General features: G+C 38.3%; 1 protein-coding gene across 1 annotated transcript in view; it reads left to right on the top strand.

Moving 5' to 3' along the window:
• LOC141017382 (guanine nucleotide exchange factor VAV3-like) overlaps positions 1–17229 on the top strand; it is a 52269-nt gene that overhangs the window by 5676 nt on the left and 29364 nt on the right. Inside the window, exons 3-14 of the mRNA XM_073492080.1 lie at positions 4635–4693; positions 5383–5448; positions 6117–6234; positions 8380–8469; positions 8874–8942; positions 9026–9129; positions 9799–9898; positions 10662–10757; positions 12752–12820; positions 13631–13717; positions 15324–15409; positions 15823–15955. Coding sequence (XP_073348181.1) covers positions 4635–4693; positions 5383–5448; positions 6117–6234; positions 8380–8469; positions 8874–8942; positions 9026–9129; positions 9799–9898; positions 10662–10757; positions 12752–12820; positions 13631–13717; positions 15324–15409; positions 15823–15955 — 1077 coding nt within the window. The remainder of the gene's footprint in view (positions 1–4634; positions 4694–5382; positions 5449–6116; positions 6235–8379; positions 8470–8873; positions 8943–9025; positions 9130–9798; positions 9899–10661; positions 10758–12751; positions 12821–13630; positions 13718–15323; positions 15410–15822; positions 15956–17229) is intronic.

Here is a 17229-nt window from a genome sequence, read left to right as displayed (position 1 = left end):
AAAGATATGGGTGTGTGCAGGTTACAGCGATTGGATTGGATTGGCTCCAGGAAGTGATGTACAGATGAACAAGAAATGCTCAATCTCTTCCTTATTTCACAGAAAACATCCAAAAGAGAACATCTCAAATCTCAGCCAGTCTAATCCACTTGGATTGAGTTGTGCCAACTCTGCCCGTAGACGGAGCATTAGTCCACTGAATATCTAATGAGAGCTCTCTAACCTACATCCCTCTGCTGAGTTACTACAGGCTTCACCCCGGGCAGCCACGCTGACTGCATGCAGCCTCGAGGCCAGAGGGATGAAGGGAATAGGCCAGAAGAAGTGTGTTTATTTCTTCCCTCAACATAAAATTATATCAACCTTGTCTGTAAAAGCAAAATGTTTGCTTACTAAATTTAAGTGAACAGAGAAGGGCATTTTACATTGAAGGAATGGCTAGTTTTTTTCTTTTTTCTCAAAGAAACAGTTCAATGATTTGGTAAATACAAAACAGCAACCTTCGGGGGTGAAAAATGAAGCCGATACAGAAGTCCCAAAAACTGCAATTGCTCAAATGGCCACTTGAGGATGGCTCCAAAAGCGAGTCAGTCCCCATTTGTACAACGATCTTGCCCTCTGTACGATGAATGACCCATAATGTATGATAATTAGACAACTTTATGAAGCTTCTATTAGTAGTTGTAGTTTCAAGCCAATCGTGCTTGGTGTAGGCTCTCACGATGAACGTGATTCATGAGTGCGGCTGTCGTTCTCTCTCCGCTGGTTGACTTGAAGCTGGAGTTTGAACTGTCTCAGTATGGTTTGCTGTGTTCAAGTTGAGTATGTTTTGAATGCTCGAGTAAGCATGGTTGTTGACTTAATTAGTGTGGCTCATGGCCTTAACTCTTGGCATTTTCATGCAGAATATGAACAGGATTGTTGTATTAGTAGGCTATTAAAAAAATTGCGAGACTGATGGACTTAAAGACATCACCTTTAACACATCAGAGCTACCTCAGCTTGCTTTAAGAAATACGAATTGGGTAGATTTGTAGGCGTGTCAAAAATGTGTTTAAATACGAGTTCTGTCATATGACACATTTACACCTATTTGTGGTTATGACTTGTGGTTGATAATTTCCCCCAAAATATTAATAATTTAAGGCTCTGGCCTGATGGTTGAAGATTTTCCATCTGTCAACGCTGAGCCCCGTATAAAAATAACCCAACTTTACAGCAGAAATAAACAGCATGCTACAATAAGCAGTTATGGTCTCTATAGCTAATTTGCCTGTTCATGACAGGTGTACAGGGTGAATTTTAATATTGCTCACTTGTTTAAATTATATTATGGCTGTTAGCTAGCTAGTTAGTTAGCTAGCTTACAGTAACCAGTCAGGCACTGCCAAGATGGCGACGGACAGATGTCCACGATAAATACAGTCTTTGGTAAATAAGCGTAAGATGAGAAGACAGAGGAAACTTTCATGTCTGTTTGGTAAATATGAAGCTGCAGCCGGAAGGTGATTAGCTTAGCTTAGCAAAAACACTGGAAACAGAGGAAAACAGCTAGCCTGGCTCTGTCCAAGTAACAAAATCCACGTGTTCTCTGAAGCTTCCTAATTATAATTTTATATCTCGTTTATTTGATCCCATCCGCTGGTCGACTGCTGGGAAATTACTGCACCCAGTCAAGAAATAGTCGAGCACATAACCCCCTCATTAACCAAAAAATGTGCTATCTCTATCCTAAACAAGCAAAATACCTTTAACTTGCTGTGTGTTTGATATTCTTAATAATGAGACTGTTTTATTGTTATTGTGTGTATGTACTGTATATCATTTAGGTAAGAAAAATAACATGAACATGTGTTTTATGAATTGACGCTGCAGCTCTCCTTGGTGTTCTGGGAATTTCAGATTACCTTGTAACTAGGCCACACTCACCACGGTGGTTGGACTTCAGCTCAGCTTGTGGCTTTTACTTCTCAAGTCACATGTGACTTAAACTGAGTGTCAGATCATCAGGCAGGTCAGGTGTGAGAACAACTGTTTTTTTAAGACATTTTTCCAGCATATTTACATGGGTTCTTCCTTCTCTCTTAAGTTATTCTTACTTAGTACTACATGTGTTAGAAAGACCCCCCCAAAACTGATTAGTACTGCTCAGCATCAGCTATCACTAGCGTAAATCAGTTGTGACGGATGTGATACAACTGAGAATTAAATTTACACTGATAATGTCAAAGTTGCAAGAATACCACATAAATGAAATCATTCATGTATTTTTTTCTTCGTATATTATATTGTCAAAGCAAAAACCAATGGAGATTCTAATGCTGATTAATTGTAAGCATTTCATTGTATTGAATCTATTGACCTTTAGGACCACAGTGTGTTTCAAGGGTCTAGCTGTGGAATAATGATACGCAACTAGATATCAGGGCTGCAAGTACATGATAAATAATCGAAATATTCTCACTTAAAAGGCAAAAATCTTTTGTTTTCTTTCAGGAAAGACATCATTTAGACTGTTGTTAATGCCTTGCTAAGATGCAGAGGTCTTGTGCAGTTTTAAAGCTGGTCTCTCACACTACAAACAGGACTCTTTTGAGTCACATGCACACCTGGGTTCAGCCAAAGCCACAGCACTCATTCACACAGGAAGAGGCAATAAACTGCAGATAGACGGGCTGGTTTATCTAACCCCATCAACTATTTTTTTTTAAACCATGCCTGCAAATCCAAGTCCTGAGAACACAATAAATTGAAGTGAAGCCTATTTGAGGAAATGATTAAGTGAGGAGAGTTAACTGGCAGATGGATCACTTTTCTCCTTTTTTTCGGAACGAGAAGCACGAAATGAACAAATTTGCTGCGTTTGTATGACAGAAAATACACATTGCAATGCAAACATCACTATTTTTACTGTGGCCACTTTTTATCATGTCATCCTCATCAAACACACATCTTATTTCCTTTCATTATTTCTCCTATCGAGAAAAACTGAGGAATTTTTTGTTTAGTTGCAGCACAGATCTGTTAATCAGACTTGTCTCTCTTTCTTCTTTTTTTTTTTTCGCGCTGTGTGACACACAAATACCACACCGTCATGGACACACGCAAACATCTTGATGCAAAGGTGTGAGAGGCTGAGGTCGCATGACCATTTCCTGCAGACCATGCTTATCTTTCTCTTCCAGTCTGTCGTTTTGCTGTCTGTCTCTTGCTTTAAATTAAGTCAAGTTTTGTCAAACAGATTGAACATTTACAATTTAATTTAACGTTTGCCAATGTAAGAAAAAAAGGAAAGGACAACAAATGTTTCGCGCAGAACTACACAGCAGACACGCAACGTTGCTATATAACAAAGAGGATTCATGTGTTGAAGGAGCTCAGTAAAGTTGCATATGTTTCTCTGCTGGTTTTCACTCTGGTTGTAGTTTGCTCTGACATATTTTGTTAGTACCGTGGCAAATGCTGAATTCTTCAATTCTTGGTAGTTTACTCTTGTAATGGAATCTGTTGTTGTGTTTCCTATGTCGTAGCTGGGACACATATTTGGGACGCTGACTAGGGCTTCAATGATGGTTGCTTAATGGTTGCCAAGCATTAGCTAGTTGGTTTCTCAGTGTTTGCTAAGGTGTTACTGAATTGTATAATGGTCAGAAAGCCAGCCAAATTCTTGGTACTTGAATCTTGGTAGAGGTATCTGTTGTTGCTTGCTTGCTGTGTAGAAATCAGCTCCTACCAAACTAAGTTTTTGGCCATTTAATGCCCTTATTAGACAGTGATAGTGGAGAGGTGACAGGAAATGAAGGAGAGAGAAGCAGCAAAGGTCCCCAGCTGGATAAGAACAGACAGCGCTGTGGTTCAAGGTTGTATCCTGACTCCTAAGCCACAGGGGCGCTGCAATTTTGCATTTTTTCAGCTGAAGGCTAACTGATGTGTTGCTACCTGTTGAGACATTGGCTTTTGTTTGGCGTCCAGCAGATGAGTAGTTTCAAAGATGTCGAAAATGTTTCCTATGTGTCGAGTCAAGTCAGTTTTTATTTATTTTATTCATGTATTACCAAGTCCCCGACATTCCCCAACAAGCAAACACTTGCTGCTAGTGGCGAGAATACATTTGTAGCTGGGAACATTTTTTGGGATGGTTACAAGGGCTTCAATAAGTGGTTGTTAAATGGCTACTAAGCGTTAGCTAGCTGGTACATTTTCAAGGTAGCCTATTTGCTTTAGTGATTGCAGTGGCATGTTGATTTTCGTGTGTTTATTGCTGGTAGTTACATGGGTGATTATGGGCTTCAATAGGTGGCTGCTAAATGGTTGCTTAGCTAGTTTTTTGCTGAGTGTTTGCAAAGGTGTTACTTGGTGGTAAATACGATTTTCGAGATATTTGCTGGGGTAATTGCAGTGGTTGTTACTGCATTTTGAAAGTGGCTGACTTGTGCCATGTTGGCATCATGGGATATATTTAAGAAATGGTAAAGATTCCCGTGTTTATGACTTGTGCATCATCTGAGAACTCAAATAGAGAATACTGTGCATTTAAAGTATAACACTATATCCTTAAATCTGTGCTCGTCTCTAAGCCTCTGTCTCTCTGGGCCGTACAAAAACATTCATTACCACGCCTGTTTTTTCACCAGGTTATGGACACTCTATCCAAGCTCTCGTACACAACAATTGCACAGCAAGGAGGATTCAAGTAAGTCACCCACTATTAAAAACAAACAGACTGGGATGTCAGACACTTCATAACGTGCTAACACATTTTACACCTTTTAGAAAATAAGCCCTCCAACCCCCCCCGAGTCCCTGCACCTCCACTTAAACTCCACCTCCTCAACCTTTTACCGACACTGTGGCCACATTAGCTGCAGCTCACTCACTAATTTACAGTCCTACAATATGTTTTACTTCTGCACCAGAAAAGGGGAACGCCATTTGATTTTCTCTTTTTAAACAGCTTATAGGAAACAGCACAATCACTAACAGCAAATATTAAATACACGACATACAAAACATGACAAGTATAAGAAATAATTTGATTAAAGTATTAAATGTTTGCATTATATGGAGCTTCCTTTTGCTCCGTATGTTTTATTTTGGCATCTTTGATATTTTTTTTGGCATCCACTGCACGCGCTAATGGGGGAGTTGCAAATCTCCATAAAAATCAAATTAGGCCCGTTCTCAAAGCGAGTTGTGACCGATTTCTGTCCTTTTCTGCCATACAAAAGCAATTTAGGGTGTTCTGGATATTTGAATATATTTTACCTCATAAATACATCAAAAAAGTGAGTTTCCTGCCTTAAGTCACTCATTAATTAGAGCTTCTTCATAGTGATTTTCTGTGAAACACTGAGCCTCACTCTGCTTCGCTGTCATTTCCAGGCCATTCCCAACCGAGGAGAGCCTGAAAGACGAGGACATTTACAACAATCTGGAAGACTTGATTGAGTATGTATGAGGCTCCTCTCTGCGGGCCCGTTAGTGGTGTTGATAGAACATGATTATTTCGCTCAGTAGCAGAACCAACTCTGCTCATCATCCATGCTCTCCAGGGGTCTGAACACCCACATGTTTTGGTAAAAGACTTGGCTCTGTTTCGCTGTTACTGTCAGAGGGAACAGATGAGTAATTCTGTATGTGTTTGCTGAGTGCTTGCACTCCACCCACACCGAGACTCTGGATGGGTGCTGTTGACAGGTTGATTGATAGATAAGGAAAATAACGGTGATGTATAGAACATATAGAACAGATACTATCCGTATTACAAGGTATGTGTGTTATTTAAATGTCACAATAGAGTCTTGTTTTCTCTGAGTTGTGGCCTTTCTAAAGTATTTCAGTCTCTAATACACAAAGCTGTTAGTAGTTAATGAATGTGTGAAAAATGGCAGCCTTGAAGACTTGACTCTTCAGATATTATGCTGTTATTTTTATAATGACTTATGAATAATTATATTTCTCACTGTATTTAACATATATATGTTTACATTATCCGCAAATTGTTGCCCTAATGCTCAGTAATTTGTGACTGCGAGTCAACACATTTTTGAGATGTTAATGTGTGTGTGTGTGTGTGTGTGTGTGTGTGTGTGTGCATGGTTGTGTTTGTTTGACAGTGAAAATGCCCCTGAGGACGAGGACGACTTGTATGCAGCTGTCTACGGGCTTGAGGAAGACTACGCAGGTGGAGAGATCTATGAAGACCTCATGAGGGCTGAGCAGAATCCCCCATTGGTACTGCAATGAGTCACACACACACACACACACACACACACACACACACACACACACACACACACACACACACACACACACACACACACACACTCAATGTTGAGCAGAATACTTAGAAAACATTATTTACTGTAGGTTTAAACTGAACACCTTCACAAAGCATTTTGAATACCTCAGCTTGAATGACTGACTTTTCCCCACACAATCTGAACTGCTTAATTTTCACACCGTCCACACAAATTAGTGGATGAAACTCAGGATCAGGATATCTTTCAGCACTGATACTGTAAACACTGATACTTGGAGGTTAGAATACTCATTTCAAGAGAAAGTGCTACATTCAGAATTATACTGAACTAAAGGTGCAGAAGTATGATCAGCAAAATATGATTTAAGCATCCATCCAAGTAAAGCTACTCATACTGCAATAATAATATATAACATATGTTATTGATGTGTTAGCATGTGAACAAAATGTATTATTGTAGCTGACTAAACCTGGAGTGCAGCACTTTAACGTATAAATGAAAGTTCCTTATATTCAAATCATGTGTTCTTACACATTGCTAAAATGAGTTTGCACAATGCTAATCAAGCCTATCACCGCCGGATAAATCTCTCTGCAGTGTACTGGATCATTTCTATGCTGGCACACCGGTAGCGATGCATTTTATGTCAGTAGGCTACAGCAATTATGAGTACGGTGGAGCCTATGGTATCATTAGCACTTTGACACTGTTTGTAAAATTACTGTCGTTGTCAGGTGTCATAACCTGGCTCTTAGGCCATGACAAATACGGGATGGACACAATAGATGACTAGGAATTAAATAATTTATTCTAATGAATAAAAAAGCAGAATGAATAACTGCAATGCGGAGTGTGTAAGTAGAATCGGTAGTGTAAATGTGAATGTGTGAGCATTATGAGGTGTCCTGTGTTGTAGTGTGAAAACAAAACCAAAACCAAACAAAGCAAAGGCGTGCGGATGCTGGCTGGATCCGGTCCAAGTGAGAGAGAACACGCCCAGAGCTGGACCGGGCTTTTATCATGTGGGAGCGCTTAGCCCAGGTGCTCCACCTCCTCCTCAAGCACCTTTAAAGAGAAACAGTACCACAGTCCACAACACCCAAATTTCACACAGATAGGCATGGGCCATCACACAGGCTTAATGTGGAACTAATTTAAGCTATTAGTTATTTTCCAACCCTGTTATTAATTTGGAGTACCACACAGGTCTATTTTGGGACCATTGTTACTTAAAGTTTGGCCCATGCTGTTGTGTAACTACATAAAAGTAGATTAAAAAAAAAGTGAAAACAATATATCTTCCCAGGGACTGCCGATAAAACAAGCCATCCGGCCATTAACATTATCCCTGATGACTACATAAACCATGTACTTAGTTTTTAATAATTCATGTATTAATTTAATAGTAATTTACACGTTAATCTCGATGGGCAAGAATTCACAGTTACGGACCGGACAAGTATAAAAGACTTAAACACTGAAATTATATGAACTGTCTCATTTTGTGCCACAGCTGTCTATGACTGATTAGTCAAAATCAAATGAATTACAGATACAAAACAAGTTTAATATCACTAAAATGTACTGCAGATACTTCAGATAGAAGTATAATGAAAACAGAGAGCTCACATGTAATACGTATGGGTTATACCTGTATATGGAAGCAAAAAATAAACAATTACTCAACAAATACACTGCTCCACCTTCTAATGTTTACAATCGTGATAAATAATAAATACTTTGAGAAGTTTTTTTAGAATTGATTCTTGACATTCTGTGATTTCTGTATGAAATGTTTTGACTGAACTCACCTGGACTTGCAGCAGTTGAAACTCAGGTGTGATCTGACTACTTTGAAAATACTGTAGCTTGTAAGTACTATTACTTACTTGTAAGTACTGTAGCTTGTTTTTTTTTTAAAAAGAAACAATATAGAAAGCTCATCTCACTTTTGAAATTGTCTGATCTGATCTGAACTACATATATGTCATCCCTGTATTCTGATTCTGACACACTTTCTTATCTGCAGATAAATATAAAAAAAGAAAATCATGTTTTTCTCCATCTGATTGTGATATTTAAGCAGCGTTTTCTAAGTTGTGTGTCCTCCCAGAAGCAGGTAGAGGTTGATGTCCGGAGCTGCTGCCTCACAGAAATCAAACAGACGGAGGAGAAATACACAGAGACCCTGGAGTCCATCGAGAAGGTACTGAACTTCCCTTAAATTATCGCCTCTGCGCTGAGATCATATACTTTTACATGACAAATGTTAAATGATGGGTTTTTTGAGCAGGAGATATCAAATTTCTTTCAAAATAAAGAATTAATCAGTAAATAGAGCAAATTAAAATGTAATGCACATGACAGCATTTTAGGGGGGTTTCAGGGGAATTCTCAGTTGATAATTCCCTGATTTGCCATTCTATAGACCGCTTATCTGATATCGAATATATAGTTTATTAGTTTCAGTATGAGTGCACCCCAGCTGTTACAGTCATATCACTGCTTGCTATGAATTACCATTAAGATCGCTTCTGGCTGTATGATAACATAGTGTGTGAATCTGAGCTGAAATGTGTCAGTCAGATTCTCCATTGTTTCTCTCTCCAGTATTTCCTGAATCCCCTGAAGAAATTTTTCTCTGCGGCTGAAATTGACAAAGTTTTTGTCAACATTCCCGTAAGTTCCACAAGTTTCCCTTCTGTTCACATGACTATGTAAATGAAATGTTTAGATGCTGATTTCTTCTTTCTCTAATGTAGGACCTGGTTAAAGTTCACAAGAGCCTGATGGTTGACGTGCAAGACTCCATCCTAAACAAAAATGCCTTAAACCTCTACCAGATTTTTATTAGCTACAAAGAAAGGTATTCGTGAACACTATTCATTGTTGTTTATTGTAAGGATGCGGGAAAGTACATACGTGCACTTCACTGCTACAAATGTTGAAACACAGACTCGAACTGCTGTGACTGGCTTGGCAGCCTCCTTGCCTGTAACTCCACCACCACCATCCCCTCTACCTTCTGATATGACAGTCAGGTCATAAACATGTTACGTAAATGTGTTATGATGTGTTTTGTAGAAATGTCAATATAGCACGTAGCCTATAACACATACAAATGTGAACGTATCAGTAGTTTGCAGAGATTTAACTGCCAACATTTTATCCTGGCAACTGGGCTGGATTAAAATTTAAAGGGCCATAAATATAAAAACTAAAATAAAATGCTTTGGCTTCGTCCAAATTGTTTCTATCAGCTATAAAGTTCAACTGAGTCAACTGGTCAACTGAGAGCACTAAGAAATGTAGTGAATAGAAGTAGAATTTGATTGACAAGTGCTTTTTGAAGCATAATCTTCACATATCAGAGGGAGGATTTCCTTCTCACTCGTATCATGATGTAGTGTAGATGAATGACTTGTTACCACTTGATAACATCTTTATCATGAGCAACACGATTGCGACATCTTAAGACTTACACTGGGTTACTTTCTGATTTTGGCTCATCAACTGTGTTTCCTTTGAATTGTAGACTGCTCATTTATGGGATTTACTGCAGTCGGGTGGAGATCGCCATTGCTGTTTTAGACCTCATCTGCAAAGAGAAAGAAGACGTTCGCCTGAAGCTCGAGGTGAGACACCTGAAGAAGGTGTCCAGTCACTAACACATATAAAGCACACACCCTCATGCACACAGGTCAGATCCAGTTTTCTAGTGCCCCCTAGTGTTTAGTATGTGCACTACACACATACGACAGAATGTATTTTTAAGATAAGCCTAAATACAGATAAATAGAGAAAAGAAGAAGAATATAAAACTTGAATGAGAATAATAAAAGAAACTATAAAGAGCAATTTAAGACAAAATTACAATTACAGTATTGCATTTTGTTTTCTCCAACTTTAACAAACTTAAAAATATATACCATACTTATTTAAGTGAACTGAAATAACTTATATGGTAAGGCAAGTTTATATGTATAGCACAATTCAGACACAAGGCAACTCAAAGTGCTTTACAGGGGCATAACATTACATTAAAATACATTACAAATTACATTAAAAGACATTAAAAACAAGTATGAAGACATCAAGAAACAAAACATTAAAAAAAGTTAAAAACAGTAAGAATAAGCTAAAATAGAACAGGTTTTAATAAATACAATAAAAGTTACAGTGCAGTTCAAGATTATTGATGAAAGCCTTAAATTGAAAGCCTTGATTTTGTTAAATCAATATTATCTAAGTTTAGATAATAAATGTTACAGTTTAAATATCAACCCATCCCTGTGAAAAAGTCTCAGTAACACCAAAGGATGACATCTTATTGTAAGGATATGTGTAAGGATGCATCGTAGTTTGCTGTTATAAAAATGTGTATTGTATTTGTTCCAGGAGTGCTCAAAGAGAGCCAACAACGGGAAGTTTACACTGAGGGACCTGCTGGTTGTCCCGATGCAGAGAGTCCTGAAGTATCATCTGCTTCTTCAGGTACAGAAGGGGTTTGACTTCCCGGATTTAAAGTGTCAAACAACACGTCACAAACTGAGAGAGTGCTCAGTTGTTAAAAGAAAGCACAGACGAGATAGATCACCTGACTCTCGGTCTGATTTTCGAATGGATATGCTGAATCTGAGTGCCTGTTTTCACCAATCCACCTTTATTACTGTATACACCTGATGGTTTTAGTCTGCAGCTCTCCTGGAACATTCAGGGCTTGCTGTTTTATTTCAGGACACCATAACAGTAGCTGTAAAGCCTGGAATAAGTATCAACTGTTGTTGGAGGGATTCAAATCGAACACATATCTATTTTACTTTATTACTTTTTCTATAAATGAAAGCCTTTTTCACTCCTGTGAGATGAGCACTGGGAAGTTTTGCCAATGTAATTGCAGCTGCCTCTGTCAGTATGAGGTTGGCCACTTGAGGGCGACATTCTCCACATTTTTGCTTCATGTTTGCCTCCCGCCACAGAATCTCAGCAGATTCACACTGCAAATAACACCATCGATGTGATTAAGATCTTGCATTCAGTCTCAATATTTCATACCACTTGGAAGAAGTACAATGAATGAATGAAGTGACATGATTTTAATCTGCCTCAGTAGAATGTCCAGAATTTCCCCTCAAACAGGGATTTCATTGAAGATCATTTATTCCTGGAGAGTAAGAGGAGTAATCTGTCAGCTGATTGCAAAATAGAACAAGTGAAATTCTCATTGCATCATTTATTGATTTTTATGAATTATTGCAATGCGGTTGCACTCTTGCTTCTGCAGAAATCAGACAAGCAGCCCTTTCAAAATCCCCCCAATCTCACTGCCTGCTGATAACTGTGTGACATCGTCTCCCCTGGTTAGTATGAATCAGAGGTCAAACTATAGCTGGCAGGGCAGATGAGGACAATGACTACAGAGCTGTTTTAAATTGCTGTGGAGGGTAAAGGCCTCCACAGTACGTGTGGTGATCGTGGGTGTTCTCTGAGGAGAGGCTTTGGGAAGGGGGTAAAAAGGGAATAGTTAATCTCTTCATCTGTAAAGATATTAAAGAGGTAATGAAGTGTAAACTAGCCTCAAACTCTACAAACCATCTTATGTATATTTTTTTTAACCATACAAAGCACATATTACACAGCAAATACTGTGCTGGCAGCACTCATTAACAAGGAGCATCTGTCTAGAATTAAGCAAAAATTAAACACAAGCTAAAACAGAAAATTAAGAATGATGCCACAATGTAATATCTTTGAAAACTTGTGAAACTGGTGCCAAACTATCTATTCACTGCCTCAGATTTATGTCATGATATTTTTTTTTAAATTTGCCGCAGGAATAACTCAGTCTGGACTAGTTAGGTTATTCGTTGCACACCTCCTTTGCTGTTTGTCTGGTGTTTTGATGGCAATGAAACCAAAGTCTTCCACAGGAGACTGCAGATTTCATGGTGCCTCTGTGCAGGTTACACTCCCAACAATAACTTCCATTTATTGAGTAATTAAACGAACATGTGTGTGGGTGTTGGGAGGTTGATGTCAGAAAATCCCCTTATCTTCCTTTTCTGGCAGTAAAAATACATTTGACAGTATTTGTGTAAATAAAAAGAAGGAGAAATCCTATTTATCCGTCAGCTTAATTATACGACTGAAGTGCATGTGCCAATCCAAGCCCACAGACCCCTTTCTGCCCTCGAATACGATTAAGAAAATGAGCTGTCTTCTAAAAAGGTGTTTTTTGGTTATAAATAATTATTAACTGAAGCATATTTGTCAGTTTTTCCATAGAAATACCCCCTTTTGTGCATTCAAATAAGACATATTTAAGAAAATTTCTGTCGTATGATTACAACAGCAAACAAAGGCCATCTTGTTACAAAAACTACACAGTAGCACTTAAAAGAAATCTTGCAACAATAATCCAACTACTCAAATGTTTGCCTGGGTGTGAATTTTATGTGTATCGTTTGTCTTCTCTCCCCCTCTGACAGGAGCTAGTCAAACACACTCACGATGCTGCTGACAAGAGCAACTTGAAGATCGCTCTTGATGCCATGAAAGTAAGTGCAGTACTTATGGTAAATGCTCTGTAATCATTGTGATTTCAGCTTGTCACCAATAGCGGGCTGATTTAGAGGATAATTCCCAGACAGGCTCTGCCACTCAAATATCAACTTTCATTAGATTGGAAAAAAGTCATAAATCATCATGTTTCTCTTCTACAAATGGGTGTAAATTAATAAAACTTTACATTTACATGCACATTAGTGAATGCCCTTTTTGCTTTTCCACTTTAGAGAACTTTAGACATCTTGAAGGCTTGATTAATACTCATTATATTCACACGATGAGCATGCTCAGCTTAAGGAAGCCCTCGATTGTCACAGTACAACATTAACGCATGTGTATAAAATTGGAATAGAAGAGACTGTCATTTAAATTGTCGACATTTTAATGAAGTCCATTTATTTGCTTTCTTGCAGAGAGGTAGAGGAGAATATTGATACCAATCAACCAAGTTATTTTGCCTGTAAAACCACAAATTTGTGGTTTCTGCTCTTTGGTTTTAACAGGCTAGCTGTTTAATGCTGTTTTCAGTCTTTATGCTGACGTTAACCAATATAGCCTGGCTCCACCTTCATGTTGAAATGTTCAGATATGAGAGTAGTATTAATCCTTTTTAATTTAACTCTCAGTAAAGAAAGCAAAGAAGTGCATTCTGCATTCTGTGCATTCACAGTATATCAGTTTTTTTTCAGGCTTTACAAATGAATGCATCTGACTTTTTGGACATATTCCACTACCTCCAGACCCAACTAACTCAACAAAATGTGTGTATTTGTGTGTCTGTGTGTGTCCGTGTTGCCCAGGACCTGGCTCAGTATGTGAACGAGGTGAAGAGAGATAATGAGACTCTCAGGGAGATCGACCAGTACCAGAGGTCTATTGAAAACCTGGTAAACCAAGAATCTTTTTCTACAGCTATCAGCTTCTGTTAGTGAGCACTCTGTAAGAGTGCAGAATATCAGGAAGACATGTTGTTTTCTTTTTGTTGACGATTAACTTTGCAAGTCGAGTTTTGCCCAACAAGGTCAGTCTTCCTCCTAATTTGGGGTGGTCCTTGGAAATCAGACAGTTACACAGGATACAACACAGACACCATAAAGTCTACAACACACATGCTCTTCAGTGGCTTAAAGGCTTAATTCAGGAAAAAGTTGGCATATGTTACTAATTTTACCTTGATTAACCAAATCATTGTTATCAAATGTGCATTTTCTGTGATTTTTCTGTAACATTTTCCTTTAATTTGTTTTTTTCTCCTTTTTTTTCAAAATTGTGTTCTTATGGACAATAAAGATAATAATCTGTATGACATTTTATGAGTTTAGAGCTTAAAGTATCAGATGATGAATAAACCAATTAATATTGTCAAATGGCAACATTTGCCATTTTTCAACATTATTTTTATTTTTAAGTACCAAACATCTAAATAATGAAAAATCTCAGCTGTTCTTTTTCATATGTGATAGTAAAGTAAATCTCTTGAGGTTTTAGACTGTTGTTTTTTTTAAAAAAAAAAATAGGCATTTCAATATGTCACTGTATGATCTGGTACATATTATAATGGACATTTTTCACAATTGTTTTGTCATCTAATCAAAGATGACTAACTGAGAAAATATAGCAAATTAATCGATACTGAAAATATTGTCCGTTGCAGCCTTATACGAATCAAATATATTGTTAACAGCAACTGCATCTCTGTGAAGAATGTTTAAAATATCAGACAGCTTTTATGTTGTCTCAGCTCAGAGAATCTAGGTTTCAGCATGGACTACAGTAAATCCCCCTCCAGAACCATACAGCGCACACCACGAGCATATCATGTGAGGTAGAATAAATGGAAAACACCTCATACATAAGTCAAGATATGCCATCGCCGAGTGGTAGTAAGAAAGCAGAACAGGATGAGATAAGGTGGTGAAAGTAGACAGGATGAGTTGCAGGTTGAAAAAAAAAAAAACGTATTCACCAGCCGAGGCATTATGAGTAAGAGATTGTCAGGTTAGAAAGACCTTCTTCTCTTTGTCTTGATTGAACTAAATTGGTGACTTGAGTGAATGTCATTGGTGATAACAAGAGTCGGCAGTTGCTGATCAGCTGATGGCGTCAAAACTGCCATGTTGTTGTTCTGCATCAGTTTGGAAAAAAGAAGAAAAACAGTAACGTGTGACGGAGGTCTGTTGGATTCCTCTGCTGAAATAGGTGTTTCTGGTCTGGCTTATATTTCAAGTATTTGAGGGATTTCTTCTGTAGCATGAACTACTACTAGAACATGTTGATTTTCTCAAAAACTATTGAATTTTAAAAATTTAAAAACAAAACAAAAATATGCGCATCAGTTTTGAAAACTTGAGACAAATGAGACATTGATTGTGCCAAAGGTGGTTGATGCTTGAAATCTGACACTTGAACTGAGTTTAAAATGAGCTTTTGACTAGAACGGGTTGCATAATTCACATCCTATTCATTTTAACCCCCTGCTATTTTATTTTTCAGAATCAGCCTCTCATCAGCTATGGTCGACCAAAAGGGGACGGTGAAGTGCGCATGGTCTCCAGTGTTGACAAGAGGAAACAAGACAGGTTGTTCTACCTCATTGTCCTGAGAATGTAGAAAGGGTTGCACACAGGAAGATCACATAGTAAATGTCTGATATTGAAGTGTAGCTACTGAGTACATTTACATTTACAGTGTCTATAGAGACGAAGAGCTTATTTTTGCCTTATCGCTTACTTATTTTCCACCCACCTGTCAAAGAAAGGTGTGTAAAGATTACGATGATACAATAATACGATATTTGATTGCTATGAAATCAGTTGTATATATTCTCATATAGTCCAAGAAAGTACTTGATCAAACATACAGAAAGAAATGAAATGAAAAACATCTCAGCAACCTCATCTGAATTAATACGACTGACCTTATTTACTTTAACCAGCAGTATAATATATAATATAATATAACAGTATGACATTCTGCCTCCTTATTTTTCCAGACACATCTTTTTATTTGATGTGGCTGTTATTGTTTGCAAGAGAAGGGGAGACAACTATGAGATGAAGGACATACTCGACCTCAACTACTTCAAGATCACAAACAACCCCACCTCTGACAGAGAGGGCAAAAAGGTCAGTCGGCTGGGAAAACACAGTATACTTTTATGCATATAAATAAACAGATGCTGCGCTTGTATATTGGTATCGGTGCACTTTGCATTGCTTTGAATATTGTCTTCCTCACATTTTCATTAGTTTATAGTTCCGACCAATAAACTAAGCCAGCGTATGGAAATGTTGCACATCTGTTTGGCTGCAGATTTTATTGCTGAAATAAATGTTGGATGCCTAATGAGAGAAACATGGAATGATAGTTTTTTCCCGTTCCTGGTGTAGGGTCAGTGTTGTTTTCTCCTTTCTGAAAAGAAATCTTGATTTGCAAGGTCGCCACCCTGCACAGTTTATACACTATGCTATTTTTCGCCTCGTGGGAACGCTCGCAGGCCGTATTGTGGAGGGGACTTGTTGATGTCTTGTTGATGTATGCCACAGATGGTGTCTTCTCACCCCGCTGCTGATTTGCTAATGTTAAACTGACAGCTTGCCAGAATGGGATGGTTCTGTGGGTTTTATCAAAGGGACCCCATTATCTTCCTCATTTACTCTTTTGTGAAACCATGATGTGTTGGGATTCAACATGTATGGTCTGTATGGGGTTTTGTGTGTTTTGTCATAAACATAATTTCTTTACGCATGAGTCATTCCCTTTCATTTTTATTCTCTCCGCCTTACAACATTTTGCTGCACAGAAAAGACACAGACGTGTACAAGAATTTATTTGTAGCAAGTCTTGCACACAGAGACACAGAAAAAGACAAATATTCACAGTCAAACAGATTCCGTGTACCTACATACACTTCAACACACACCCACAAACACACATAGCGCAGGACGGAGATGCTAATATCAGGTGATGAATGTGCGCAGTCCTCCAAGGCTGCTTATAGCTATATATCATTTTCTGCTAAATGAAACTTCAGAGTGTGAATGCGGTGCCACTGAGCACCCACACAGTCATCAATGATTTAACACTCAGCAGAGCCCTAAAACACTCAGGACTTTGCAGGGCCGGCCAATCACTGACGGCTAAACCCCACCACTTTTCCTGTTATTAGATATGACACAACAAGCTGGAACAGATTAGGGTGGCAAAAGCCGAGAGGTTTGGGAATTGATTGAAAATCTTTCCCAAATATTCACATGAGCGAGGCGTTTAAGCTGTAAGAGCTGCAATGGTTATAGATTCTCTCCCAGCTGTGAGAGAAAACAAGCAAACAGCAGTTATATTGCACACACAGGATTTTCTAAAAAATCGATGTAACAACGTAGCAACTGTGACTTAGAAG

Source organism: Pagrus major, chromosome 21 (genome assembly GCF_040436345.1).
Source record: "Pagrus major chromosome 21, Pma_NU_1.0".
Lineage (NCBI taxonomy): Eukaryota > Metazoa > Chordata > Actinopteri > Spariformes > Sparidae > Pagrus > Pagrus major.
Note: the sequence above shows the minus strand (reverse complement) of the source record. Positions and strands in the feature narration are given on the sequence as shown.